The sequence below is a fragment of the Sciurus carolinensis genome, chromosome X (assembly GCF_902686445.1).
Source record: "Sciurus carolinensis chromosome X, mSciCar1.2, whole genome shotgun sequence".
Classification (NCBI taxonomy): Eukaryota; Metazoa; Chordata; class Mammalia; order Rodentia; family Sciuridae; genus Sciurus; species Sciurus carolinensis.
Window position 1 is genome coordinate 113,160,314 of NC_062232.1, and position 27,422 is coordinate 113,187,735.

A 27,422-nucleotide genomic window follows, 5' to 3' on the forward strand; every position below is an offset into this window, starting at 1 on the left:
GAACTATTTAGAGATAAATTGGGCATCATGTCTGTATTTTAAAGCTTTCATAAAAAAGGGTATATGTATATAGAGAATGAATGATACAACAGATGTAGTAAAATGTTAACATTTGTGGAATCTGAAAGGTATTAAGTCCGAAATTAAAAGATACAGTAGTAATAAGTGCTAGAATTACAATGACCATAAAACCCCATGCTTTCTGAGACAGGGTGAAGGAATCTTTGGTGTCTAACCTTGGAGGCTGTGGTCTTGATTTTATTCAGGGACTTGTGTATTTCCTGACGGACAGGTCTGCAACTTTATATTAGAGATTGCCTGTTAAATCCTGTAACTACATGTATGTTTCAGGAAATAGGTCACTGTAGTTAAATCAGAATTAAGTTGTAATAGTGTTATAATTTATATAAATTTGAAATCTTTGCCTGCTGTAGTATTCACTTAGTGTTTTCTTTTTTCTTTTTTCTCTAGAATGCACCGTAATTTCTAGTGCCTAGTACTTTTATTAAATGGAAACTTAGGGAAAATTTAATACAGGTATTAAAATGTCACGCTGGGCTACATAAATATGGGTCATTACTGTGTGTCAGTTAAAAATAAAAATATTTTAAAAAATCTTTAGTACCATTGAATATGTTTATGAAGTACTGGGAAGACGTATCATACTGATTAACAGTGTGGGCTTTTAAATCAGATCTATATTTGAATTTTAGCTCTGTTTTTCCTAGTCACTTGATCCTGGGCACATTAATTGATGTTTCTCAAAGAGAGCCTTAGATATTATATCTGTAAAATGAAGATTAAAAAAACAGGACTGGGGATATAGATCAGTGGTAGATTTCAATCCCCAGCACTGTAAAAACAAACCCCACCTATCTCATAAAGCTTTTAGCAGTGTTCCTAGCACCTAATAGTGCCAGATACTATGTTCTGTATCTTCGTTGTCATTATTATTCCTTTAAAACTGCCTACTTTTATTACCACTCATCTTTTCATATGTTCTTCCTTGAAAGACAGTAGAATTTAAATTGTATTTCTGATTTAACTTGGAAAATCTTAGTAACATGTTCATATTATGATCTTTGTACCACATAGAACTAACTCACTCCATATTCTTTTGTATTCACCAGATTTATTGACCACCCATGTGCAAAGTACTATTAGGCATTATATATGTTCATTTTCATTTAGTACATTACAGACTTGCATTATAGGAAATTTCAAAGTACATGAAAGTAGAGAGAGCAGCATAACAAACTCCCATGTACCCATCACCTGGCTTTAGCAATCTTCAGCTCATGGCCAATCTTGTTTCATTACCTCCCATGTGAATTATTCTGAATTAAATCTCAGACATCATATTTCATTTTAGCATACTTAATTAAGAATAATGTTTTGGATATATGCTACATATTTGTATATGCATATGTAGGTACCTAATGCATTTGCATAAGACACATAATTTATCTGATATCTTTCCTGAAAAAACAGAAAGCTGAGTTCACTAGCCAAACCGAGCATGCAGAGTAAATGCATATCATAGTTCCACTGGAGAGGCAGGGCAAGTGACCACTAGTTTTCCTTTTGTAGTAGCCATGAAGATTTACAGCAGAGGTAGTGATGCTCCAACCATTAATTAATGCCTTCCTTGTTCTTTTTTTCTAATCCCAGTGAACATTTATTGAGTGTCTGCACCTTAGGGAATTTAGAAAAGAATCCTTTTTTGGGCAAAGAGCTTGGTATCTAGGCACTATACAATAAGAGTAATATGTAACAAATGAATAAAACTTTGTAGTTTAAAAAACATTTTTTGCAAGTAAATTTTTAAAATTATTTTTATATATATTTTTAGTTGTCGATGGACCTTTATTTTATTCATTTATTTATATGCCATGCTGAGACTCAAACCCAGTGCTTCACACATGCTAGGCAAGCACTCCACCACTGAGCCACAACCCCAGCCCTGCATTTAATTTCTTAAAGCAGTTTTGTGAGGAAGTTACTAGCTTTAGGCCCATCTGATATGTGAGGAAACTGCTTTGCAAATGGTAAGTAACTTAAACAAGTTAAGACCTAGTATATGGCAGTTAGACTTTGTGTCCAGGGGTCTTTTCTGCTCCACACTGTTAACTGATGTGAGAACAGAAGACAGAAATGGAGCATAAACCAGGAAGGACATGAGGGAAACACTGATTAAGAAGGAAAAGAAACTGTAATCCCAGTGGCTTGGGAAACTGAGGCAGGAGGATTGCAAGTTCAAAGCCAGCCTCAGCAATGGTGAGGTGCTAAGCAACTCAGTGAGACCCTCTCTCTAAATAAAATACAAAATCAGGCTGGTGATATGACTCGGTGGCCGAGTACCCCTGAGTTCAATCCCTGGTATCGCCCCAAAAAAATTTTTAAAAAGGAGGAAAAGATAAATCAGTAAAAGGACATATAGAGCTTTACAATACTAGGAAGAGGAGGGAGTTGGTGTCCTGGTAAGTTGGCCTCTCCTCTGCACCATACCAGAGGCAAACCAAAGGGAAACTGAAAGGGGTCTGGCCATTCTAAAGTCACATAGACATTTGAGAGCTGTGCTCATAAGAGGCTGGGAAAGTTGGATGACACAGGAGAAACAGTCTTATCTTGTCACCTACCTTATCAACTTGGATTTTTAGAAATTACAGCTGTGTCACATTCATTTGTTTGAGTAGATAAATACATCAACATTGAACAAAGGTCACCTGTACAGATGACTATATACTTCAAGGAGTCTTCTGCCCTCCCTGGCTCTTAAAATTCAGTTTCCAAATTATTTTGCTATAGGCAAACAGTACTTCCAGTTTCTCCAATGTCCTTCCAGAGAGATTCTATGCATACATAAGCATTCATAAACAGTTATTTTTCTAATTTCAGGAGCATATTGAAATGTGTTCTTTGATGAGTATTACCATTTTAAAAGTATATCTGTAGTTACTCATTGACATATATCTATTTCACTCTCTAGCTTTGTGTCCTTGGCCAAAATTATTTAATCTTCCTGAACTTTCTTATCTGTAAAATGGGGGGATGGAAGATGACTGATTGAACTTTATAGGATTGTGAGGTTTGAATGACCCTCATGCATGTAAACTGCAGAGCACATCTGGCATAGTAAGAACTGAAAAGCTTATTGTATTTCTAGCATGTGTGTATAGATTTTTTTACAAATGAAAGTTAAGATATTGTACAAGTGAACAAAGATAAATGGAGAAAGATGTTCATTACAACATATGTAATAGCAAAACTAATGAAAATAACTCACAGGTCATATAATGGGGGCTGGTTAAATACAATGGATTATTCTTTGCTCTTGCAAGGAAAGAAGTAAATTTGCACAAACTAACATGAAAGGTTATCAAGCTACATTAAGTAGAAAATGAAGGGTGTAGAATACTATGTTTGGGATGCCATTTATTGCATGTCTGTTTGGGGTGGTACTGGGAATTGAACCTCGGGGTGCTTTACCACTGAGTCACATCCCCAGACCCCTTTTTTATTTTTTGAGACAGGGTCTCACTAAGTTTCTTAGGAAGCCTTGCTAAATTGCTGAGGGTGGCTTTCAACTTGTGATCCTCCTGCCTCAGCCTCTCAAGTTGCTGGAATTACAGGTGTGTGCCACGGTGACTGGCTATTTGTTGTATATTTTTAAAAAACATTTGCACTCAGAGAAAATAATAGCTAACATTTATTGAGAGCTTCTTATGTGCCAGGCACTGTTCTAAGTACTTGACATGAACTAACTTATGCAGTTTATTCCAGAACCTTTTGAGGTAAATCTCAGATTGAAGGACATTTCATGTTGCAGGTATGAAGTTCAAGCTAAGGCACTTGACTTCTTAGGCTGAGAAAGGGAGCTGCCAACAGTGGTTGCCTCCCAGGGAGGGAAGGAAAGAGAGAGGATGGGGGCTGGGGAGATAGCTCAGTTGGTAGACTGCTTGCCTTGCAAGCACAAGGTCCTGGGTTTGATCCCCAGCACCCAAAAAAAAATAAAAAAAAAAAGGAAAGAGAGAGGATGACTAGGGGGGTCAGCTGGAAGCAGAGAGCAGGTGGAAGTAGAAAGTAGAAGGAGGATTTTGACTTCTTTTATACAGGTAAATCTTTTGCAATATGAAAGGAAAACAATAGTTTGTTTAAATGTTTAAAAAAGTTAAACAATTTTGAATTGTGGAGAGAAAAGCAAAAGAAGCAGTAGGTTGCAACCATGAAAAAGTTTAAAAGAGGTGTTGTGACTACCTTTTTATTCACATTTTCATGTGAATTTTCATTTACTTTTTAAGATAAAGTCCTACAACTGGAATCACTGGGTCAGAGGAAGAAGACTATTTCAGGTTCCTGACTCACATTGCCATATCACTTTACAGAAAAATTGTGCTGGGTTATAGTCTCATCAGTGATGGATGAACATTCCCCCTCCTTACCACATTGGGTATTAAAAATTATTGTAATTTGAAAAGTAACACAGTGCTTATTGTTTAAAAATTAAATAATAAAAGAGTACTATTAAAATTAGTTTCAAAAGCTCTCTTCTCGCCCTCAAATCACATTCTCTAGGAGTAGCTAGTGATGATAGCTTATACATATTTTCCCAGAGATTTTTACATACAAACTTACATATACATGCAGTTGCACATTTTTAATACATTGGCATTATGTTATATGCACATAATATTATACAACTTGCTCTTTTCATTCTGTGATTCATTACAGACCTCCCTCCTTGTCAGCATACAGATCTGTCTCTTTTTTTTCTTTTTTTTTTTTTTTTTTTTTTGGTACTGGGGATTGACGCCAGGGGTGCTTAATCACTGAGCCACATCCCCAGCTCTTTTTATATTTTACTTTGAGACAAGGTCTCATTAAGTTGCTTAGGGCCTCACTAAGTTGGTAAGGCTGACTGTGAGCTTGCAGTCCTCCTGCCTCAGCCTCCCTAGCCACTGAGATTGCAGGCATGCACCACTGTGCCCAGTCCTACCTCATTCTTTTTAATAGTTATATTCCACAGAATAAGTGGAACCATAGTTTGTAGATTTTTCTATTAATAAAAATAGGCTGTCTACTTTTTCATGATTATAAATAATACTGTAACAATCTTCCTTGTACAAATATACTTATGTACTTAATACAAGTGACTGTGGTGGGATAGTCCTAGAAATGGGGTGACCAGGTCAAAAGTTGTGCTTTTAACATTGAAAGAAGTATAGTTACATTGCTTCTAAAACCATTTTTCCAGTTTATACTCCCATTAGCAGTGTCTAACGCCATATACCTGCCTGGATATTATCAATCTGTACTTTTTGTCAACCTGATAATCTCATTTAATTTTCATTTCTGTAATCACTATTAAGGTTGGACTTTTGTACATAATTTTTAGTCATTATTTATTCTTTCTGTGAATGACCTGTTCCTGTCTTTGTGCATTTTTCTCTTGGGATTGTTTTTTTGTTTAAATTGAATTGTATAGCCAGGTGTAGTGGCACTGGCCTCTAATCACAGTGATTAGGGAGGTTGAGGCAGGAGGATTGCAAGTTTGAGGCCTGCCTTGGCAATTTTTAGTGAGACCCTGTCTCAAAATTAAAAAATGAAAAAGGACTGGGGATTTAGCTCAGTGTTTGACTCCTCAGTACTGTGAATAGAATAGAATAGAATAGAATAGAATAGAATAGAATAGAATAGAATAGAAGGCACTCTATAATCTAGGTGTTAATTCTCCATCACTATATGCAAATGATTTACCAATTTATTTGTCTTTTTTTCCCATGTTTGGGATGGAACCCAGGGCCCCATGCGTGTTAGACAAGTACTGTACCACTGAGCTACACCCTCAGCACAGTTTGTCTTTTAATTTAGTTTATGGTGCCTTTTGCTATACAAAAGTTGTTAATTTTTAGTCACATCTCTCAATCTTTTCCTTTATGGCTTCTAAGGTGTCCCAAGCTCAAGTTTATAAACAAGAATTCTTGAGCTGAAAAAATAGCTTACTTAGGAGAGCACTTGCCTAGCATGCGCAAGGGCCGCCGTTCGAATCCCTGGCCCCTCATAGGAAAAAAAAAATTCTGTTTTCTTCTATTCACATTTGTAGTTTATTTTATGATTATATTTTAATACATTTGTAATTTTTTATATTGTATAAGGAAAGGAATCTCATTTTTAAAAAAATGGGTAGGCAGTTTTTTTTATCATGTTTTTCCCCACTCATCTGAAATGACACCACTCTTAACATATTCTCATTCTCACTATGCATACTGACCTGTTTTGAAACTTTCTGTTCTCTCTCACTGATATATGTCTGTTCTCGTACTGGTATTTTCAAGTGCTGTTGCTTTATAGTATATTTTTAGATCTTCTTTTTAAGGATATCCTTCTGTATTCTTGTCTATTTACTTTTCCAGAAAAATCACAGAAATCAACTTTAAGATCTATTTTATTGGAATTTCATTAAATTAGCTTAGCCAGAACTGATTTTCTAATGTTGACCCTGTTCATCCAGAAGCATGGTCTATTCTCTCCATTTAAAGGGAACTTTCATATTTTTATTTCAAACACATTTTTGGTTCATTTTAATTTTTATAACTATTTGAAGTCTGCTGTGTTGATAGATGAAAATGATATGTCACTTAATTTGTACTTTGATTCTAGAGAAGATAAATATGTTTAAAGTATGTTTATTAACTTCCTATGTTCTATGAATTTTTTCATCAGCTCCTTGATCCATTTTTTCCATTGGGGTCTTAATCATATGAGCTGATTGTATCATAAGGATGCTAATCCTTTGTCAAAGATACAGGAGATATTTTTCCAACTTTGCCTTTTAACTTACCACTTCTTTTTACTCCCCAGAGATTTGAAAGCCTAATGTAGTTACGTCTATAAATCCTTTGTGATTTTAATATTGCTGTTAGAAAGTTCCCTAAATTTTTTGCTGAATATTCCATATTTAAGACAAATACGGGATTTGGAAAACTAGTCATATTGGGCTGATAAAAGAATCACTTCTTAAATAGTTTCTTTGTAGATGTTTAATAATATAGTATTATGATATTAGTAATATTCATTTTCATTATAGACAACTGAATATGTTGTATGTATATATATGTATGCACATGACAAATGTTTTATATACACACACACAAATATATCTATGATTGGAACATTTGGTTATGATTTTTCATTTTAAGAATTTTAATTTTTGGCAAGTACAAGTAATTCTAGCAGCTTTAATGAAATTCCATATCTTATAAATTGTTAGTTTGAATATATAAAGTAGGCAATATGCTCTGATGTGATATTTGATATAGTGTTAAGGTCAGAAAACATTTTAAATGGACTTTTATGTCTTCACAGGAAGTTATTTGCATGAATTTGTTCCCTATTAACTTGTACCTCTTCCCTTTTACTCCTTCCAATCCAATCACAGTTATGTCAATTTGTATTCATATGTATTTTTATTGATTATTTTATACTTATAGTTTTCCTGAGCTTATATATATTCAAGCATAATAATTGAATTGCCCTCTTCTTAAAATAAATGTGCTTTTATTTCTGAAAACCAAAAATCCTTTAAGGTATTAGAAAGACATCATCTGAGAGTAGGAGCAGTTGTGCTTTGTCATTGAGAAATTAGTCTGTAGAATAATAACCAGTAACATGGTAAAGGAAGATTCAATACAGGAATTAGAAGGCTGCTTGAAACATATAGTTTGATCTTAAGATAAATTAACATTTGGTTTTTATATCTTCTCGAACACTAAATGCATTATTTTATATACAGAAGGTCCTTAATAAAATATTTATAGTGAATAACTGAAAGAGAAACATCTTCTATTAGTGGTAGAAATTCTTTTCAAATTGCTGGGCAGTGCAGTTCTAAAATTTCTACATAAGTTTTGCTGAATCCATTAAAGTATACACAATTAACTTGCAACATAGCTAGTCAGAAATTTCTTTTGTACTTAATATTCACTTAATTACTTGATCTGTTAGTTCAATTATAGAGAACTTCTTTGCTGAATTTGTTCTTTTGGTTTCATAATGGTTGAAAAGCTAGAACAGTGCTATTCAGTAGAACTTTTCTGTAGTGACAGAAACAGTCCAAACCTGTGCACTCTAATACTGTGGCAACTAGATACATATAGCTGATAAGCTCTTCAAATGAAGTCAGTGTACCTAAGAAATGGAATTTTTAATTTAATTTTGTTAAAATGAACTTAAAAGTATTTAAAAGCCATACAATAAATATCACAAAACTCATTTTTGCAGGATTACAGATTGAAAGGAAATAAATAAGGTTATAGTGATTATCATAAAACTATATTTTGTGTTTGATTCTTTTGTTGAATTTATCTGAAACAGTAGGTTACTATATTGAATATAGCATAAATCATTTCTCCTTATTTCTGGATACAGTTTTAGTCTAAGGAAAAGTTTGTGTCCTAAGGACCTTCAAATTATGCTCATTTTAAGACAGACCATATAAAGCTTTTGTTCATTTTTCAGCAGCTGATTTAGAAGAAAGTTTTAATGAACATGAACTGGAGCCTTCATCCCCAAAAAGTAAAAAGAAAAGTCGCAAAGGAAGACCAAGAAAAACTAATTTTAAAGGGCTGTCAGAAGATACAAGGTCCACATCTTCCCATGGAACAGATGAAATGGAAAGTAGTTCCTATGTAAGTGAAAACTTGTTGGATTTTTACTTTATGTTGCACCATGAATATTTCATTTAAACTTTTTAAATAGGTAAGGTTTATCAGTTGAAATGTTAAATAATCTTGAAATACTGATAGCATTTCTTAAGTGGTTTTTTTTTTCTTTTACATTTGCAGAGAGATAGGTCTCCACACAGAAGCAGCCCTAGTGACACCAGGCCTAAATGTGGATTTTGTCATGTAGGGGAGGAAGAAAATGAAGCAAGAGGAAAACTGCATATATTTAATGCCAAGAAGGCAGCTGCACATTATAAGTGCATGGTAAGCGGGGTTCTTTTTAAGTGCCTAATTTAAGCCCAAGCTTTTGTGAAAATAATTTAGCTAATAACCAAATGCGGCATATTTTCCCCCCAAGATTTATGTTTTAGAGTTATGAATAGTAATATCTTATAATCTCAAATCTTAATGAACTTTAGATTTTTAAAAAGTAGTTTTTATGTTTTAATAGGAGTTGAAGTATGCTAATTATAGTTATATTGCAAGATAATCCATTATTATTTCACAACTATAAGAATTTCGCCTGTATTAACATGTTCTTTACTATAGCCTAATAAATACTGCTGTTATACTTAACACACTATATTGCAACTATTTATTTATGAGCCTATCTTCCCTAATAAACTTTGAAATGTCTAGAAGATAAAAATAAGATGAGGACAAGTCTTTATCTTTACGTGCTTAGATCCAGGCCTGACTTTTAGTGCACCCAAATGTGAGTTAGATTGTGTTGAATTATTCATCCCATTATATGATTAGTTTTTTAAAAAATTATATTATTTATATCAGAAGTTCTTGACTAGAGTGCATATCAGATTTACCTGGAGAGCATTTTCCAAATAAGTGTACCTTGGACCCCTGTGGAATAGATCCCACACATGTCTGTTTTAAAACAATAACAAAAAAAACCTGGTGATTGGATCTGTACTGATAAAAATTTATCAATTTAAACTATTAAAACTGTGGAAATGGGCCATCCCCCACCAAAGATGTGACCCTCCATTGCTAAATAAGGCATCACTGGTCCATGAAAAAAAAAAACTGTGAAAACGTAAAAAGGTTGAGATGACAGGGTGATATTGTTGACATCTTCATTGTTTGAAGCAGGGTATTTAATCTTGGCTCCATAGTGGCACTCTTAGGGTCTTAGGGTTTTTTTTTCAATGTCTTTATTTTGGGTTGTTTTTTTTTTTTTTTTTTTTTTGCAGTGCTGGGGATTGAACCCAGCAGGGCCTTGTGCTTGATAGGCAAGCACTCTATGAACTAAGCTATATCCCCAACCCTTGCATTGTGTTTTAATCAAATATATGAATATATTAAAATATTTGTTGATATTTGATTATTATGGAAAAATAATTTTTTCTCTGGGAAATTAATGCAATACATTTATTACTACCTAATTTCTTTGTCACAAAAACTCTGAATGGTAATGTTCCTGCGTTTTTCTTCTCTAGTTGTTTTCTTCTGGCACAGTCCAGCTCACAACAACATCGAGAGCAGAATTTGGAGATTTTGATATTAAAACTGTACTTCAGGAGATTAAGCGAGGAAAAAGAATGGTCTGTGATTTTTATATTTGTGTTATGCAACATTACTCTTGACTCTGCTTTAAATTAAGAACACACCTCAAATTTATCCAGTCATCAAGAAATTTAATATAAAGTAGTTCATATGTTAAAGCACAGTATATATTGACTTTATTTGTAACACAATAAAGGATGCTGATGTTACTGAAACTTACTCTTTCTATGTAACTTCATTTTTTCAAAGATTACATGGAGTAGGTTTACATTTCAGGGTATTCAGTTCTTCCTTAATAAAATAAATGAAGATATGAATGTGACAACTTTATTAAGTTTAAGATGTTATATTGTATAATCTTGCTTAATGAAAAATTCCATAAGCCTGATATAGCATTGAAAACCTACCTGTGTTGTTAATAACTTTTTCTTTTCTTTTTAATGAAAGGATTTTTAGGGCCTTCTTTAATGTACATATAAACAGTTATGTCTCTTAAAAGGTTTGTGATAACTTTAAAGTTTCCTTTATAAAAGTATGCTTTAGTCTTAACGGTTTTTTGGTACCAGAGATTAAACCCAGGAGCACTTTACCACTGAGCCACATCCCCAGCCCTTTTTTATATTTTATTTAGAGACAAGGTCTCACTAAGTTGCTTTAGGACCTCACTAAGTTGCTGAGGCTGACTTTTGAACTCGAGATCCTCCTGCCTCAGCTTCCTGTGCCACTAGGATTACAGGCGCGTGCCACTGTGCCTGGCTAGTCTGTTTTTAAACCTACTGAATTACTAATAAGGAACTTTGAGAAATATTGGCATCTTTATTGATCACTTATTCCTTTAAAACTTTGGAAAGTGGAATGTCAGTGGAACACGAGGTCTTTTAAGACGGCAGTTATCTCCAAAAATGAATTAATGACAATTTTTTGTTTTGAAAAATTTTCAGACATCAAAATTAGAAAGACTAGTAACATCCATTACCTTGATTCATCAGTTATCAAGGATTTGCTGTACTCATTTCATCTGGGCCTTTAATTCTTGTTGCTTGAAGTATTTTAAATCAGAACACATATCATTTCACCTCTACCTAGTGCAGTATAAATCTCTTAATTTATACAGTTTCTTAACAACAATGTCGTTACATCTTATAAACTAACAATTAATTCTTTGGTGTTACTTAATACCCACTTCATATTTATATTTGCCCACCTGTCTCCAAACTCTCTGTAATGTTGATTTATGTGAACTGGGTTCCAAAGGAAGTCCGTGCATTACGTTTTCTTCTTCTTGTTTTGTTGTTGTTATTTCTGCGATACTAGGGATTAAACCCAGGGTTGCTCTATCACTGAGCATTATATCCCTGCCCTTTTTTATTTTTTATTTTGAGACAGGGTCTCACTAAGTTGTGGAGGCTGGCCTTGAACTTGTGATCCTCCTGCCTCAGCCTTATGAGTTGCAGGGTGGTGTGTACCGCCATGCCCAGCTCTACGCTTGGTTCTTATATATCCTTTACATAATATACAGCAATCTCTCCTCCCTCTCACTGTTGTTTTGGGGTTTTCTTGTATGCTATTGGCTTGAAGAAAATGAATTAATTGTCCCTTAGACTGTCCTAATATTTTATGTGTTTGCCTTTTCATGATAATATTTGTCTCTATCCTCCATATTTCCATTTAAAGTAGGAGATGCATCTGAAGGCTTGATTAGATTCAGTTTCAACTTTTTTTGGGGGGTGAGAATACTTCAAAGGTAGGACTATATCATCCGTATCCTATCATATCAGACAGGTCATAATGAATGACCCTTAGATTCAGGTGGTGAGTCTGATCCCTCTACTGTGAAGGTCCCCTTTAGACTTTTGTGTAATGGTTTCAGACATTTATCATCTTTGTCTTACTCCATTAGAATTGACCCTTTCTTTGTGGAGTTTCTTTTGAGGTGTGAAAACTGTTGTTATCTGTTCCATTTAGATCCAGTTCAGTTTAGTAATAAAGAGAACTCACAGTACCTAAAAAGAAATAAGAGAAAATCACTTTATCCTATCATGCAGCAATGTTGTGTCATAAAAAATCCAAATAAGTGAGTAGGACAACAGTTCAATTCTCTTGATCAACTTATTGTTTACTCCTGCACTGTTGAAAGGTAGGGGAGATGCTATCCTAGCATTTCCCCCTGGTGCTCCTCCTCACTGCTCTGAAACTAAAACGGCATCTAGAGTTCAGTAAATTTGAAAACCATCTACTATATACCCATTCCTGGAGAAAACACTATGAGAAGTTCTGCAATAAAGCAATCTGTTTAACCCTCTGTTTCTCAAACTTATTTGAGTATGAAAGTTCTTTTGCAAGAAGCACTTTATCTCAGAACATTCTTTAGGTGAGGTTGATCTAGGTAAGGAGTTTTGGAAAGATTTCAGCCCCTTTAATTTCCCTCTGCCCTTTTGTCTACTTGGTGGTGATCTCTGAAAGGATTGCTTTCCTGTTTCCTCATTCTTTCTCCCAGTTGTAATAGGAATGGGTCTGATCTCAAGGAGGAAAAGAAGTCAGGCCACTGAAATATACCGTATTATTCTTTTGTGTTTGGCAATATCAAGGAGTGTCAAAAGACCATGGTTAGTAGTTTTTCTGACAAGCAGGCAGTTTTTAATTGTTAAATAATGGAACTATCAGGGGATGACTTAATTAGAAGGTTTAAGTTGCAGCAGTATTATTCTTTGGTTTTTTTGTTTGTTTTGAGACAGGGTCTCCTGAGCACAAGTGATCCTCCCACCTCAGCTTCTTGAGTAGCTGGGACTACAGGTGTGCACCATTGCACCTGGCCACAGCATTGTTTTAATTATGTATTGTGTAATAAGTACAATGTGCTCTCTTCTTCAATAGAATATTGCTACTATTTTCTTTGTAAACTGGAATATTTGACTGAAATATGACTAAAATAGAATAAATAAAATTGCCTACACTTTCAAATTCTGATGATCATTCTTTCTCTTTCTTGAAACAGAAATGTACACTTTGTAGTCAGCCCGGTGCTACTATTGGATGTGAAATAAAAGCCTGTGTTAAGACCTACCATTACCACTGTGGAGTACAAGACAAAGCTAAATACATTGAAAATATGTCACGAGGAATTTACAAGTAAGAAAGCAATGTTTGTCCATTTTCCTAAACATGTCAGTAAGTAACTGCACTTAAGTAGATGATACTAGTTACCTCTATCTCTGATTTTGGTGGCATTTAGTCAAGGATAGAATATTGAGCATATTATATAAGGAATGAGAATTGCAACTGACCTTTTCCTGTGACCATATATCCCTAGTTTAGCATTCATTCATTCATCTAGTATTATGCTTACTCTGTGCCAAGCATTGTGCTGGGAGCTGGGCATACACTAGTGATCAAGACAGACACAGACCATGTCCTCATAAAGCTTACAGTCTATTGGAAGAACCCTATTAATTACATGATCAGACAATAAGTACACAATTACAAACTGTGTAAGCACTCTAAAGTTACAGAGTGCTATGAGAACATATAAGACAGGAGAGCTCACATCGTCTGAAGTAGGGAGTGTTTAAGAATTGTCTGAAGGAAACAGCACTTGAGCTGAGATATGAAGGATAAAGGTGAACACAGGGATGGTGTTCTAGGCAGAGGGAAAAGTAAGCGTGCAAGACTTTTGGGTGGGAAAGAAGCCAAAGGAGAGATGGGGAGATGAGTTACAAAGCTATTGCTGATGATCCAGGTGATATTGTTGATAACTTAGACTAGGATGTAATTGAAGATAGAAGCCAAAAGATTATCTTGAAAAGATGATGAATGAGTGGGTGCTGGGATGGAGCTCAGTGGTATAGCATGTACAAGACCCTGGGTTCAGTCCCCAGCACAGCTAGGGAAGAAAAGTAGGATTTGGAGATTTGAGATTGCAATATCACTAACTTGTTTATGAGTCTTCCACTGTGTTTCCTTGGGCTAGTGGTATCTATAATGATTCCATTTGATTAATCAAATAGAATAATTTGGTAGGGATACCTGAACTTTTGATTTGCCTTTTTTTTTTTTTCCGCGGTGCTGGGGATTGAGCCCAGGGCCTTATGTTTGCAAGGCAAGCACTCTACCAACTGAGCTATATCCCCAGCCTTTGATTTGCCTTTGAGAGTTGTAAAACACTTCTGTATTCTCACATGCCTAGTATGCAATAAACCAATAACTTCAGGGTCTGGTATTATGTGTAAAAAGCAGTAAGCAGTCATCAGGTCATTTTGGGTGCCTCCATAAGGTACTAATGCTGTATTATAAAATTGACCAAATTTTGTTTAATAAAGGCATGAATATTTTCAAAGGAGTTCTATCAAGCCTTTAAGAAACAGATACTTTTAGTGTTATTTGAAAAGACCTAACACATAGCAAGAGATTGGCTCATTTTGTAAAGCATGCTTAACTGTGATACCAGACCTGACCTGACAAAGATACATTAAAGAACAAACTGTAGACCAAACTTAATTTTTTATAAATATATATACAAAAATCTAAATAAAATACTAGTAAATCAAGTGCAGCTTTATCTACAAATTTAAAGATGTGCAAAATTAGGATATATGTCAATGTGATCTATTATAACTAAGGGTAAGAAAAATCCTGGACCTTCCCAATAGATGGTGAAAAGACATTTGATAACATTCAGTATCAACTTATGAATCTTTTTTGGTACTGGGGATCAAACCCAGGGGCGCTTAACCACTGAACCACATCCCCAGTCTTTTTAAAATATTTTATTTAGAGACAGGGTCTCACTGCGTAGCTTAGGACTTTACTAAGTTACTGAGGCTGGCTTTGAATTTGCACTCTTCCTACCTCAGCCTCCCGAGCTGCTGGGATTACAGGCATGTAACACCATGCCCAGCCCAATTTATGAATTTTAAAGTATGAAAAAAAAAGTATCATGAAAAGAGTGCTCTTGGCAAACTATGAATCTTAATAGGGTGATTAGGGAAAAAACCTAAATAATTTAGAATTAAAATAAGGAGCAAGGGTGATCCTCAGAATTGCCTGGGATGGATGGAGCTCTCTTTGAAAACATCCATGCTTGGGCCCCACCCCACAGAGATTGAAGTTCATTAGGTCTGTGTTAAGGCACAAACCCTGTATTTTGGTAACTTTCCAGGTGATTCTTTTTTAAAAAAATATTTTTCCTAGTTGTCGATGGACTTGAATTTATTTATTTGTATGTGGTGCTGAGAATCAAACCCAGTGCCTCATACATGCTAGGCAAGTGCTTTACCACTGAGTCACAACCCAGCCCTTTGTGGGTGATTCTTATCTTCATCTCTAACAAAACCGTTAGACTAAATGCACTTTTATTCAGATTAGGAGGAGACAAGGGAATTACTTAACCACCATTACATTCAACTTTCTTCTCATGGATTAAGCTAATGTAACAAGAAAAGAAAGAGGGGCTGGAGGTGTAGCTCAGTGACAGAGTGCTTGCTTAGCATTCAAGAGGCCCTGGGTTTGGTCTCTAGCACTGCAAAAAAAGAAAGAAAAATGTATAATAAGTAAAATGATCAGTATCAATTATTCATGTATACCAAGAAAATCCAAAGGAATTAATTCTGAAGTTATTAAAATTAATGAGCTCAATAATGCATGATATGAAATGACTTTTAAAAGCAATTCCAGTTAGAAAATGCAAAGGATTATGTTCATCACCCGTAGACACAAATTAAAGGTGTATCTTTTCCCTCTTTTGGGACTTGAACCCAGGACCTCATGCATGCTAAGCAGGCACTGTATCACTGAGCTTTTGAAACAGGGTCTTCCTAAGTTGGCCAGTGTGGCCTGGAACTTGCCATTCTCCTACCTCCACTGCCTGAGTAGCTGAGATCACAGATGTGTCCCAGCTTAACTTTTCCAGCTTTAAAAAAAAATGCATTTTACAAAGGACTCAGATAAATGGTAAAATATATTATGCTCCTTCATAGAACAGCATTGAAAGATACCTATTTTCACCAAATTAATCAAGGCATGTAATCTAATTTTAACCAAATCCAAAATGTTTGACAGTTTTATTTAGAAGAAGTGTCTTAAAATTTTCTACTTTTAATCATTAGGTTTACATTATATAACGGGAAAAAAATATCAGCTTCAACAAGGTAGTTGTTTCTTAGGTGGGCAGAGGAAAGAAGTCTAGATGTTGGGAGCAGTTTGTCAGTCTCATCAGTGATCCAGGTTACCTATCGTCTTTCTGCTTATTATTCATCCTTGGAACGTCCTTCCACATATGTGTGTATATATTTTTGTATGTACAGGAAGATTTCTAGAACACATTCAGCAAAATTAATGGTTACTATCTACCATTAATTGCAAAGAGATAGAGGAGAAGAGGCTGGTTTTACATTTTCCACTGTCTGATTCTGTGGTGTATGATGAACTGTGCACTATTAAGTAGACATTAATATTTTTTTATTTTTGGGTACCTAGGATTGAACCCAGGGGTACTTAATCACTGAGCCACATCCCCTGTCCTATTCATTTTTTATTTTTATTTTTTTATTTTTTTTTTGTGGTGCCAGGGATCGAACCCAGGGCCTTGTGCTTGCAAGGCAAGCACTCTACCAACTGAGCTATATCCCCAGCCCTCTTTTTATTTTGAGACAGGGTCTTACTAAGTTGCTGAGGCTGGCTTTGAACTTGAAATCCCCCTGCCTCAGCCTCGTGAACTGCTGGGATTATCAGCATGTGCCACTGTGCCCTGCAGCCATTAACATTTTAAAAGAACAAGCCCATTTTAAACATCTAAAATCCGATATATGAAAAATTACTACATTTACATTTTGACCTTATTAAGCTATTTTTATTATAATTACCCATTTTCATTTTTTAAAAAATGGAAAACTGGGTAAGAAAAACAGAATTAATATCAACTTTAATTCTGCCACCCAGAAACAACAATTTTAAATTTTTTGGAATATTTTCTTCTAGAAGTTTCTGTCATTGTGTAAACGTGCATATTTATAAAAACAAGATTCTTTTTTAATTTTTTTTTATTTTTTTGGAGTGCTAGGGATTGAACCCGGGGCCTTGTGCTTGCAAGGCAAGCACTCTACCAACTGAGCTATATCCCCAGCCCAAAAAACAAGATTCTTATATATACTGTGACATTAAAGAGTTTTATATGTATTTTAATGGTTGTGTAGTATTCCATTGTGTGGGTATATCATTTTGTTTCATTGGTTCCCTTTTTAGACATTTAGGGTTTTTTAAAAGCTTTTTAATTATTAGAAAACTATGTCTCAGTGACCATTTCTAAGTGAAAGTATTTGCACAAAGATCCATGGTGATTTGAATTTTTCACATTAAAATGCATTTCTTAAATCTGCTTGAATATGGGTTGCAGACAGAGACTTGAGTTCAAATGAGAATCTATATGCAAGTAGTTTGGGGAGAAAGGAATGGGAAAATAGGAAGAAATGCAGAGGGATATTTCTGAATAAATGGCTTCCTTAACTTTTAAATATGGCTTTCCTTCCTTTACCAGCCCTTTCTGGATTCTGACAATATATTCATATTAAAAAGGCAAAGGAGAAGTATATTTGTTGTCTTGTCTTTAAAATGATTTAATATAAATTTTTTAAAGTGTCAGTCTCTCACCATAAAAAAAGTAAGTTCTGTGACAGCAGGGTTCTGGTTTGACCAGTTGACACCTGTTACCCTGGTGCCTAGACTGGTAAAGGACACTTAAGGGACTATGGACAATACTCTACAAATATAAAATAATTCCATAAAAAAGATTAAAAATTTTCTGACAACAAAGGACTTGTTCTTTTATATGAAACTTTCTATTGAAAAGATTTTTCAGGGCTGGGGCTATAACTCAGTGGCAGAGTGCTTGCCTAGCATGTGTGAGGCACTGGGTTCAATCCTCAGCACCACATATAAATAAACAAGTAAGGGGCTGGGGAGATAGCTCAGTCGGCAGAGTGCTTGCCTTGCAAGCACAAGGCCCTGGGTTCGATCCCCAGCACCAAAAAATAAAAAATAAAAATAAATAAATAAATAAACAAGTAAAATAAAGGCATTCTGTCCATATTACAACAAAAAAATTTTAAAAAAATAAAAAAAAACAGATTTTTCAAATGTACACAGAAATAGAAAAGTATGACAACTTTTCCTATCAGCAGTTATTATCAAGTTATTACCACAGTTTCTTCTATTGTTTTTTTCCTAAAATATGTTAAAGCAGAATACCAGCTCTCTTATTCTGATCTCTACATACTTTAGTATGCGTTTCTTAAAAATATGGGTATTTCTTACACAATCAGTATTCCAGTATCACATATTATAAAATGAACAACTCGTTATTAGTATCATCTCATACCTAGTCCATCTTCACATTTCCCCACTTGTCTTGCAAATGTCTTTTTAGATTTGATTTGTTCAACTCTTGGATACATTTAAGGTCCATTCACTGCATTTGACCTGTCTGCTAAATCTGTCTTAAAATGGAGCAGTCCCTACCCACTCCCACTTTTCTCCATCTCCTTGAAGAACCCCAATAAGTTATCCTGCCAAAGTCCCACATTCTAGATGTCTGCTTGCTATTTCATGTTGTCTTTAACTTGTTTCTCCAACCTTTCCCTACATATTTTGTGTAAATTATAAGTTATAGGTTTAATTTGAGTCAGGTTATATTTTAGGCAAGGTGCTTCATAGGGGCACTGTATAAGGAATCTTATTCTTGACATTTGAACTTGTGATTAAAAAATAAATGAGGTAGATTCCAATGTGCATTATTTGAACAGTAAAAATTCTATAGCTCTTTGAAAGTTACTGAAAATGTCATAAGACTCAAAAATAAGAAAATAGATTGAAATAATTTGTTAATGTTGTACTTCAAACCCCACTCTTGGCTTTCATTGTACTTAAATATTAGACCTACTTTAGACCATCTATTTGACATGTGAATTCCAATATAATCTTTTATCCATTATTGACCACAAGAGGGCATCCAGTGAACATTTTCTAACCATTATTCCATTGTCATGTTATGTGTAATTCACCTAAAACTGAGCTCAAATCAGCCCATATTTCTCTGATTATCCAACACTTATATTACTGTTTTTTTTTGGGGGGTGGTGGTGCTGGGGATCGAACCCAGGGCCTTGTGCTTACAAGGCAAGCACTCTACTGACTGAGCTATCTCCCTAGCCCCATATTACTGTTTTTAATAAAAACTTAAATGAATTTCAGTTGGGAGATGTAGCTCAGTGATGAGTTTACCTAGCATACATGAGGGCCTGGGTTCAATCCCCAGCAGTGCAATCAATCAATCAATCAATAAATAAATAAAAATTTCAAATACATAGCATATTATATCCAAGTAAAAGGTTGTTGCAACAGCATGATACCAAAGAATCACCTGAAGGGTTTACAGTGGAGAAATCTGGCCTTCACCACCACCTTAACCAAATGATCAAACATTAGCATCACTAATAGTGGAACAGTTTGAAATTACATGCCTCCTGCAGTATTCGGAATCACCCCCAAAGTGTCTTGACTGAAAAACAAAAGTTAAACCTAAAGCTAACCAAATCCTAAGATTCCCACTTTAATATGAAATATAGGGTGAGAGAACCAAGTAAAATAGTATAGATCAGTGTGGAGAAGTTGACAAGCTGTCTGGTCTGATCCTGTCAGAAAAGTCAATGTCATGAGACAAAAAGAAGTTGGAGGGATCAGCCTAGATTAAGAGAGACATAGCCTAAATCAATGGAGGAAAATTGTTGGATGATCCATGAAAGTATTCTAGTGCAGTCTAGGACACCAGTGATAAAAAGGCATTTGAAGATTTTGAGAAAAATTGTTTTATTATATGTGAGCAGAAAATATCAGTAAGTATAGAATATTTCTTGAAATGTGACTGCAACTTATATATATGAAACATACCCATAGAATTTGATTATTCCTTATATACATACCCAAAAGTTGTATTTTTGAGCTGATCAAACACCTTGCTTTTAATCTCATTGGTCAAAATGAGGAATTGCCTTATGATAACTGTCATCATAAATTAAAGGTTTTGAGATGAATTTGTTATGTCAATAACAGTGTACTTTCCTACTTTGCAGATAGAAATAGACCTGTAAATAGTGGGGTATTTTTAAGTGTGAATGAGGAAACTTGTGCTTTATATGGGCGCAAACCTTATCTGCTAAAAATGACATGAGTGTATTCTCATTGACAATGACAAGAATTTTGAGATTTTTGTCTTTTGTCGTTGTAGACTGTATTGTAAAAATCATAGTGGAAATGATGAGAGAGATGAAGAAGATGAGGAACGAGAGAGTAAAAGCCGGGGAAAAGTAGAAACTGATCAGCAACAACTAACTCAGCAGCAACTTAATGGAAACTAGGTATGAATGTTAATTATATGGGATCTGTTGTCAGGATACAATACACACTTGATAAATAAATACACAAGTAATGGTATGCAGTAAGATATTTTAATCCTATTATGTTTAGTTAAGAGCATGTTACTGGAATGCTGAGGATTGTGTAGGCTTGCATAGTTGTTTTTTTTTTTAACTAGCCAATTTTGTAACCATAAAAACAAGCTATCTACTTTATCAATAAATGTAGTTATAATGTCAAATTAGTAAGATATTCTCACTCCTCAATAACATTATGTTGATTGTATTCCCCTCAAGCATCATATTTTACATATTTTTATCATCTTTTAAACAGGTTCATGGGACAGAGTTAGAAAACTGGGAATGAATAAGACATCTATAACTACTATTCTTTTTTCAATGTTTTCTAAAATCAAAAAGGGTTTGTAACTTTTTACTGCCCAACTCTTAGATCCTTCATTGAACTGCCTAAAAACATCTTGTTTGTTTTATGAGCCTTCACTAGACGGCGAGTTTGACATGTTGGTATTACGTAGATGTAGTTTGCAGTCTCTGGGAAGCAATTGAAACACTATTAACCCTGTGTATAGTGTCAACAGTTAAAGCAGACATTGAAATGAAGTAAGTTATATTTCTGGACTGAACAAAGGTCTACTGTTTAGAGTGTTTAAGTTTGTTTAGTGAATTCATGCTCAAGGGAAACTATAAGCAAATTTTACTTTACAATGCAAACATGCCATTGGTGGCAACACATGGTAATTTGTGGATTTTTTTTTTCACACTCAAGTAATGGAGGCTAGAAATGAAGAGAACCTTCTTTTTCTCTTGGCTTTGACAGCACATGCTAAAAATCTCTTCCAAGAAGTGTGCTGAAGCTTTTCATTTGGTTCCTGTTAACGTTGTTCTCACTGACCAGCATGGACTCGGGCAACTGGTGATTATAAGCTATGAGCTCCAGTGCTTATGCCAAAATTCTCTCGACAATACACTTCTTCTCTTTCCATGTCATACAAAGAGCTTCTGGCAAAGTGATTGAATCCTTTCACGTTTAAACTAATATTTGGCAACAGCAAATTAAACCTCTTTCAGATTTAAGGGGTTACTACTCGCTAAGGACTTTAGACACCATGTCTGAAACCCATTCCTCCCAAGTGCCCTGTTGTGTGAACACTTCACATATTGGCCCAAAGTATGTAAGGAGGTCTCGTGTGTTGTAAGAGTAAAAACAGTCTTTGCATAAAACAGTATTTATTTTTAATTTTGTGACCACTATTTTAGAAACTTTATTTAATATTTGTAATGTTTTCAGTCATTGCTTTTGTTATCTATTAAATAGGCTTTTGGGCCCTGCATTTTTTCTGGCAGGGCTCAGTGTTCTTTTATTCATCATCACAATTGTTGATGAAAGCCTAAGAACCCAGCTTTTTAGAAAGGATTTTTACACTGGCATTTCTAGCTAGTGATATTTTCTTCCACTTCTCTGCTGAAGCACATTTATATATTTCTTTATGGCAAAACCAAAAAAAAAAAAAACCTTTAGTTGTGGTCTGCCTGATATTACCATAGCACCTCAATACCAAGGGTAGGGATTCTGATTTCTGAATTATTAGTTAACTTACCACAATAAAGCAGATTTTCAAATAAGAAATAACATGCTAACTTGATTGTACATTGAGATATTCTGCAGCTGATAGATCAGCATTTAAGAAAATGTAACAGGTGGAAAATTACACTGTGCTTAATGACTGAATTTTTTAAACTGCTAGTCCCTTAAGATCATGTTTGTCAAGTGTGTCTTTACACATTTACTTAAATCAAGGGACTCTACGCGTGCTTTATTTTAACCATCTTTGTTATTTTTAGAAGGAAACTAGCTTTAGTAGTGGATTGCCCTACATGTTTTCTCTTTTTGCTCTTAATCTGCCATCATGTGTATGTGATTAATTTTCAAAGTTCATCATGACTTGAAGTGCAAGGACAGATCTAAATGTTTGTTTACCAAGCTATGTGACTTTTCCCAAAGGATCTGTACTTTATTTCCTTACAACGGCTTGAAAACCATTATTTTTTAAATCTTTAAATCACTGTGTCTAGATCATTTTTACATTGTGTGCCATAGAACTTACCCATGGAGAAACAGAGCTCCTTCATTTTTGGACAACTACTGTAATGATTTTTTTTTTTTTAGGAAAAATGGAAGGTGCCAGGGGTAATCATGGCCAGTCAATAATTATATAAAGGACTTCAAATACTATAGCTGTCAGTTGATGGATTTGTTATGTAGTAAAATGTAAGACTTTGTATGGGTTTCTTCAGCCCTTTCTCTGCCACTAGCAACCAGAATAGCACTTTACCTTTTGGTTGGCTAGATAAGTGGCTGACTACCTGTTTTTTTCACTGTGGTGTGATTGGCTAAATAATCTTTCATTAGAAATTGAAATGTAAATTGCAGTCACATGAAAAATCACCTTGGGTTGTGAACCTCCAATATTTTGATTCTCTATCCATGTTTTCATCACATGCTGAGTAAAAGTGCCTTACAATGTAAAAATTGTACAGTACTTATGTTCCCAAGTAGCATCATCATCTTCTGGGTAGTAATTCCATTGTGGTATTAATATTTAGGTAAATGGACCTCAGCAGTGTATTTACTGTACATCTCTTAAGTCCTTAACTGTAGTTTTAATAAGCATGACATTATTTGATAAGTATATGACATTTACATCATTTCCAAAAATACTGCCATTACTGTCTTTTATGCATATTTTAGCCTGAAATTTTGAAGCATCTTTTTCTTTCTTTCCTTTTTTCTTTCTTTTTTTTTGTTTTATTTTTGTTATTGATATTAAACAGTGTAATCTTTGCAAGCGTATATTGAAGATTATTCTGGAGCATTTATTGCCTTACCAGAAATGTTAGTAAGAAATGTTCTTTAGAGTAGAAAGATAGACTTGAGTTTCTATACTTTAATAAGAGCTCTTTGTTCCTGGGGGGAGGCGGGTGGGGGGCGAATTTTACTTTCATCTCAATTTATTAAAAACCCACAACTGAAATAAATTTTATTTCAAGGATCAACAGTTTTAGACTTTCAGATAGTAAATGCTCAGAAGTACATGCTACTCAAGATATTAAGAGAATAACCAAGATCTGTAGTTCTACTATTGAATCAGAATCTATGTACTTGAACAAATGTGTGAATCACAAATGTCTCAAAGCAAAAGAAAAAGTGTTCTAGAGTGTTGTTGCTTTTTTAAAAAGCACTAAAGTTAGACCAAGGTATAGTTTTGTTCTGACAGACATTTAGGTTAATTGTAAAGATAAGGAATGCATCATGGGTCAAAAATCAAACATTCCTCTCATGTTATGTATATTTTGTTCCTGTTATATTGGCTTTATTTTCAAAATTGTAGTTTGTAGTATTAGTTTCCTTTTATTGGTATTCTTGCATATACTATTCATTCAATAAATGAGTTATGACTTTCATATTTGTATGTCTTTTTTGTGAACATGTATCATGAAGTTTATTTGATAACAGCTATAATATTGTGTTCCTTTTAGTCTTGCTTTATTTCAATGTGAAATGCCATAGGGGCTGGGGATGTAGCTCAGAGACCCTTGGTTCAATCCTCTGTACCACCAAAAAAAAATAGAGAGAGAGAACACCTACCTCAAAAAACAGTTGTGGGGGAAAAATATGGGAAGAAAAAAAAAGTGAATTCAAATTCAGTTCAAACTTTCACAATATAGAGCTTTTTTCATGGAGAGAAACAGCAATTTTTTAAGTACAATACAACTGCATTACATCTCGGTTCTTCTAGTACATGATTCAGATTCTTACTGCTTAAAATAGGTCCTCTGGAACCTAGTCAGAAGATGATTTTGAAAATAAACACACCAAAACTCCAAGTACAATTTATCCAACAGGTTGCAGGGGTGAAGAATTAATATCCTCATCATAAAGGAATTCTACCTCATAAGGCTTACACTTACTCCCATGAACCATGGGCAGCTTGCTGCTGGTACAGTGCACCTGTGTTGAGATTGGTCATGTCCAGGTAGAAATCAAAGTTTTAATTAGTGGAATATGCTCATTGCATACACAATTCCTAACCTGCATTCTTACTCGGCCGAGGGGAAAAATCAAGTAATAGGTTCTGATTAACGCTAGAACATAGAACATAGGATGGCATGCTTTACTGAAAATGCTACCTAGTAGCACCTGGCACATACATGTGTATGTACATTTAAAATTATAATTAAGTCACATTTTAATTACCATAATAAAAAATATGGAGATGGGGAATTATGCGGTTTTCTTCAGTTAATTGAAACTATTGACAACTTGTTTATTGTTTTGTTTTTCCAGCTGCAGTCCCTAGCAATTGCCAAGGTCATTCCAAAGCATAAACCTGGCAGAACTTCCTAGGAAAATTCTATGGCCAGCAAATGGCCAGTCCATTTTTTTAAGAGAAAAAAAGTCCCTACAGTCCTTCTTATATTTATGTATTAGAGTTTTCCATAATGGAGACAAAGTATTACTTTGTATATCAACTAATGTTATATAGCTTAGCCTTGTTCAGATAATGAAGTTTTGGACATTGAGAATGTAAGGCAAAAATGTATTCTTGATTTATATTCAGAAGATGAAAATTTTAAAGTACCAATGTCTGTGAAAGTTATTGAAGATATTTGGAGATGAGACATGTTCTGCATATGGGCAATGCTAAAGTCAATCAATCAGACCTAGGTCCTTGTCAAAAGGCAGCTGAACCTCAAACTTCTAGATTGTGCCTTTGTCCATACCTCTCCTATGACTGGGTTTTTTATGACAGTGGTGAGGAGATAGGGAAAATAAAAGGCAGTAGGGCAAAGAGCTAACAAGGCCTACTATGTGAATGAAAATATTCTACTAAAAAGACATACATGAAAACAAAAACGCTGTTTGAGGGAGTAACCATTTAAATGGGACCACAAAGATTAGATATTTAAGAAAGTGTTAAGAGTGATGAGACAGGACTGGGGATATTGCTCAGTTGGTAGAGTGCTTGCCTCGCAAGCTACAAGGCCCTGAGTTCAATCACCAGTACCGCAAAAAAAAAAGTGATGAGACTGTACTATAATATGGATGCTGGATGTAGAGCTTTTGTCTTTGAATTTTTATAAAGTGATTTGTACATAAGGGGAAGATGTTTCTGAGTATTTTTTAACATCAGAACTATACACAGGATTTTATTTATAAAAGTAGTATATAGCCATTAAATGGGATGAATTTTACTGATGAATGCCACAATGCGAATGAACCTTGAAGAAGTCAGACACAAAAGATCACATATGATATTCCATTTTTCTGAAATTTCCAAAGAAACAAATCCATGGAGAGAGAAGGCAGATTATGGTTGCCTGAGGCTACAGAGATGGGGGAATGATAAACTATCTGGAATTAGATAGTTGTGGATGGTCACACAACTTTGAGAGGACACTAAAATTCATGAATTTTACACTTTTAAGAGAGTACATTTGGGCTGGGGATATAGCTCGGTTGGTGGAGTGCTTACTTTGTAAGCCAAAGCCCTGGGTTCAATCCCCAGCACTGCAAAAAAAAAAAAAAAAAGAGTGCATTTTATCTTGTATGAATTTCACCTCAATTTAAAAAAAAACTAATATATGGCCATTGCCCAAAATTAAAAATACACAAAGGTATATAAAGCAAAATGTGAAAACACTCATACACCCCCTTTTCCACAAGCCTACTCCCCAGGAGTATTGTACATGTATCTTTCTACATGTTTCTGTACATTTATAACATAGTTTTCTTTAACATTAATAAGATCATGCAATTAATGTTACCATGCTATTAAGTTCTGTTCCTTTTCTTTTTTACTTGAACACATTACAAACTGCCAGTATATCTAGATTTCTCACATTCTTTTAAGCAGCTCTGTGGTATTTTAACATATGCCTGTCTAATTTCACATATGTCCCTATGTTCTTATGCAAGTAAGTTCTTAGGCTAAACTTCCAGAAGTGGAGCTGCTAAATCGAGTGTATGTACAGTTAAAGTTTTAGTAAGAATCGCCATCCACAAAATTTTGTACCAAGTCAACAGTCCATCCACAGGGATTAAGCTTGTCTGCTCCTCCACCTCAGAAGAGTGCTTCTTAGTGAAAAGAGGTATGATCCCTTTTTAACATACACACTCCATGGGGTTTTGATTTTATTGTGAAACTCATATAGACTCTATCTCAAAGTGATATATGAGCTATCTTTGGGAAACTATGCAGTATCTTTCATCTGTTAAAAAAAAAAAGTTCACTCAAAAGATTTGGTTCTGGGACTGGGGTTGTGGCTCAGTGGTAGATTGCTTGCCTAGCATGTGTGAAGAATTGGTTTCTATTCTCAGCACCACATATAAATAAATGAATAAAATAAAGGTCCATCAACATCTAAAAATATATATATTAAAAAATTAAAACATTTTTAAAAGTTTAAATTTTTTTAAAAAAAGATTTGGTTTCATATGTATGATGAACAGTAGTCAATGGGCAATCATTTCCCTTCCTCTTGATTTCTGAAAAGTAAGAGATTGCTCATCATTGTCCACTGATGCCAGGTGAACCTGCTTCTCTGTGTCCAGGGCCATCTATGGCTCAGGTCAGTACACCTGAAGGGGTCATGTACTGTTTTGTTGCAGAACTTCTATGGATCTTTATCTGTCATGCAATGGCTCTTATCCCCACAATTATGACCTTGTCTAACAACTGGTCAATTCTGGGAAACA

At 34.6% G+C, this 27,422-nt stretch overlaps 1 protein-coding gene across 4 annotated transcripts in view; it reads left to right on the forward strand.

Moving 5' to 3' along the window:
* The window catches only part of Phf6 (PHD finger protein 6), a 48,451-nt gene extending 26,259 nt beyond the window's left edge, over positions 1 to 22,192 (forward strand). Inside the window, exons 6-11 of one of the 4 annotated variants that reach the window (XM_047537042.1) lie at positions 8,518 to 8,687; positions 8,844 to 8,987; positions 10,178 to 10,282; positions 13,240 to 13,373; positions 20,518 to 20,647; positions 20,979 to 22,192. In XM_047537042.1, coding sequence (XP_047392998.1) covers positions 8,518 to 8,687; positions 8,844 to 8,987; positions 10,178 to 10,282; positions 13,240 to 13,373; positions 20,518 to 20,647 — 683 coding nt within the window. In that variant the 3' untranslated portion in view covers positions 20,979 to 22,192. The remainder of the gene's footprint in view (positions 1 to 8,517; positions 8,688 to 8,843; positions 8,988 to 10,177; positions 10,283 to 13,239; positions 13,374 to 20,517; positions 20,648 to 20,978) is intronic. The other 3 variants (XM_047537044.1, XM_047537045.1, XM_047537046.1) reach the window with 3 other exon arrangements.
* The last annotated feature ends 5,230 nt before the right edge of the window (positions 22,193 to 27,422 follow it).